Genomic DNA, 3,234 nt, shown 5'->3' on the forward strand with positions numbered 1-3,234 from the left:
AAAAAGGCATATCCAGAGCAATCATCAATTTACCCTATCTCTAAGTTTCTCCATCATAAGGAGTAAGAAAATGTTGGGATCAGGAGCAAAAAAATGAATGTGGAAAATATTTACTAATCTAGATATCCAGGTTCATCCCAATTGGCTATGGAACTAAATGCCCATGAGTACTTTGCCGTAAGACTGGTAGAACTAGAAGGCCGTCTCAATGTGGAATGCCCTCTATTTATATAGCCTAGATCAGGCATGGGCTCTTGGCAGTGTCTTTGGCAGAAGCCGCTGAAGAAAATAATGGGGATGTGTTTATATTTACCCTTTTATGTAGAACGCCCTAAGTACTTGCTGGCGGATCTGCCGAGTCTTCACCCCATAGACAAGAGGGTTGAGTGCAGGGGGCAGAAGGAGGTAGAGTATAGCCAGGAGAACATGAATGTGATGGGGAACATGGTGGCCAAAACGATGAGTGAGGAAAGAAAATATGCCAGGAACATAGAAGACCAAGATGACACAAATATGAGACCCACATGTGCAAAAGGCTTTAATTCGGGCCTCAGCACCTGGTACCTTCAGCACTGCCTGGAGGATGAGGGCATAGGAAATACTAATGGCCAGGACATCTAGCCCAACCACAAGCAGTGCCACTGCCAACCCATAAGCTCGGTTCACTGTGGTTTCTGAACAAGCAAGTTTTACCACAGCCATATGTTCACAATATGCATGGCCTATGACAGTGGCCTGACAGAACACAAGTCTCCACAATAGGATAGGGAATGGGAGAAGGAGGAGTAATCCTCGCACCAGTACTACTACTCCAATACGCCCTATGGTCCCTGGATTCAGGATGCTGGAATGGTGCAGAGGGTGACATATGGCTATGTAGCGATCCAGAGCCATGGCCACCAGTACGCCTGACTCCATAGAAGAGAATGCATGGATGAAGAACATCTGGATCAGGCAGGCAGTGTACCCAATCTCATGGGCATGAACCAGGAGAACTGCAAGGGCTTTGGGTGCAGTGGAAGAGGCCAGGATCAGGTCAATGCCAGATAACATGGCCAGAAAAAGGAACATAGGCTGGTGCAAGGACAGGTCAGTCCAGATGATGAAGAGGATGGTGACATTTCCCACTAGAGCAAGGAGGTAAAGGACACACAGTGGCAATGCTATCCAGTGCTGACTTTCCTCTAAACCTGGGATACCAATCAGAAAAAAAGAAGGCTGGTGTAGCCTCCAGCTGGAATTACTAAGGGCCACCATGAATGGCTCAGAGAGAGAAGAGAGAAGAAAACAAAATCATGATTTCTCCATTTCTGATGGGTTTTCACATTTTTCACATCTGGCTACCATCTTCATGAGAGGAAAGAGGAAAGCTGAAACACAAGGGCATAAAGGGAATAAAGAGACAAGGACGAAAGTTTCCTTTTCTTGAGATACTTTTTTAAAGCTGAGACATCCACATGTCTAAATTAGGATAGGTCTAGTTTCATTCAGAGATAAGAGAAAGCACATACTGCTTTTAGAGACATGTTTAAAGTCTACCATTCAATTACTTATAATTTGGAACTGTTTACTTGAGAGGATTCTCTTTGTTACCTCTTGGTATTACTGAACGCTATAAACCAATCTCTTATTTAAATTAGTCTCCTTCAGTTTCCATAACAGAGCATTCTACAGCCATTATTCCTGTAAATCCAGTCCCACCACTTTCTTCATCTACTGATCCATTATATGTTGTTGATTCCAGGATTCTATCTTCTCCTTGCTCCCCTATTCTGTAAATTATGACTGACTGAGTTCATCCTTTTGCATGGTTTTAACTATTTACATACTTTAATTTCTTCCAAATCTATGTTTCTAAGTCAAATAGCTGAAACACGAATCCATTTTTTTAATTGCTTCCTAAATATCTATCTATACCGCACAATAAATTCAAGACAGAATTAACTCATCTGTTCTTCCTAAATCTTCTTTTTTTGTCCAAATTTTTTGAATTACATCATTATCTACCTATCCATTCCAATGTAAAAACTTGAAACTATCCTCATTCATTATTATCTCTCATCTCTTTTATCTATTTACCAGTTCCTGTTGACTTTATTTTTAACCTCTCTTATTACACTCTTTTTTCTCAGCTCCCAGTGTCACTGCCTAGTTCACACACCCAACGTCTCTCACCTGGATTATTTCCTTAATCTCTCTGCCTTTGCTTTATACCCTTCCCAATCACTCTCCACCCTGAAGTCACTGGGTTTTTCCTGAAATGCAGATGTCATCATATCACCTCTGAGGTTAAAATATTTAGCAGATTTAATCCATGAGAAAATATCGCACATTTAAGACTGTCATACAAGGTTTTCAAAGGTTATTTCTATTATTCATTTTCTGTTAGTATAGTTGGCATTATTATTAACAATAATAAAAGATCATTGAGTGAGATCACTGGCCTCTTTTCTCCTTGTCTCCATGAGTCTGCTCCATTTAAGACTTTTACTATGTCTGTCTCTCATCATGATGTGATGATGATTCAGTGTTTCTGACATCCTTATGTTAACATGAAGTACCAATTAAATAGGTACTCTGTTTAACCTTGTCCATGTGAGTCACCTCTTTGGGCATTAAAACAAAAAAATTGAAACTGTATCTGTTAGTCTCTGAATGCTTGTCTTAAAAGATAGGCACAGTCTGAAATAATTATATTTTTTTTGTAAGAGAAGGATGCAAGTGTATATGTTTATATAAAAATAATTAGGGATGACTCAGTTCTTGTGAATTATGCATCTATAGATCACTCTAAGTATTTTTATAAGTCAATGATGACTACAATATTGCCCCGAAGCTCTGAACATCGCAGCTACAAAATCTGAAATGGCTAGTGGGCATATATCTTCCAATCTTTTTTCCCTTCCAGATTTAATTCCACTGTTAACTTCAAGTTACAGTGACATATTTTTATTGAGATCCCCCCACCAGAAGAATCTCAAAATCTTACAAAAATTTGTATTTCAGTGATTAACATTCTATGCAGTGAGAAAATTATTTTTTTTCTTAACTACTCTCCTTCTACTCCAAATTTCAGCCCACTTGTCATTTTTTAGCTGAGGAGTCAGAGAACAGCTGTACATTTGTAGAAGGCCACCCATTTCTTTGATAGAAGCCATGCCAGGGGAGCAGTGAAGAATGAAGGCAAGCTACAGTGAGTAAAAGAGAGAAGCAGAGATGCACATGCCTGAATAT

General features: G+C 39.5%; 1 protein-coding gene across 1 annotated transcript; it reads right to left on the minus strand.

The window, feature by feature from the left end:
* Positions 1-309: 309 nt before the first annotated feature.
* Positions 310-1,266, minus strand: LOC107504351 (olfactory receptor 52L1). The gene has a single exon (XM_016133488.2). It carries the CDS (start codon positions 1,255-1,257, stop codon positions 310-312), a length of 948 nt encoding a protein of 315 aa, XP_015988974.2. The 5' UTR covers positions 1,258-1,266.
* Between the last annotated feature and the right edge of the window lie 1,968 nt (positions 1,267-3,234).

Source organism: Rousettus aegyptiacus, unplaced genomic scaffold (genome assembly GCF_014176215.1).
Source record: "Rousettus aegyptiacus isolate mRouAeg1 unplaced genomic scaffold, mRouAeg1.p scaffold_m13_p_5, whole genome shotgun sequence".
NCBI lineage: Eukaryota > Metazoa > Chordata > Mammalia > Chiroptera > Pteropodidae > Rousettus > Rousettus aegyptiacus.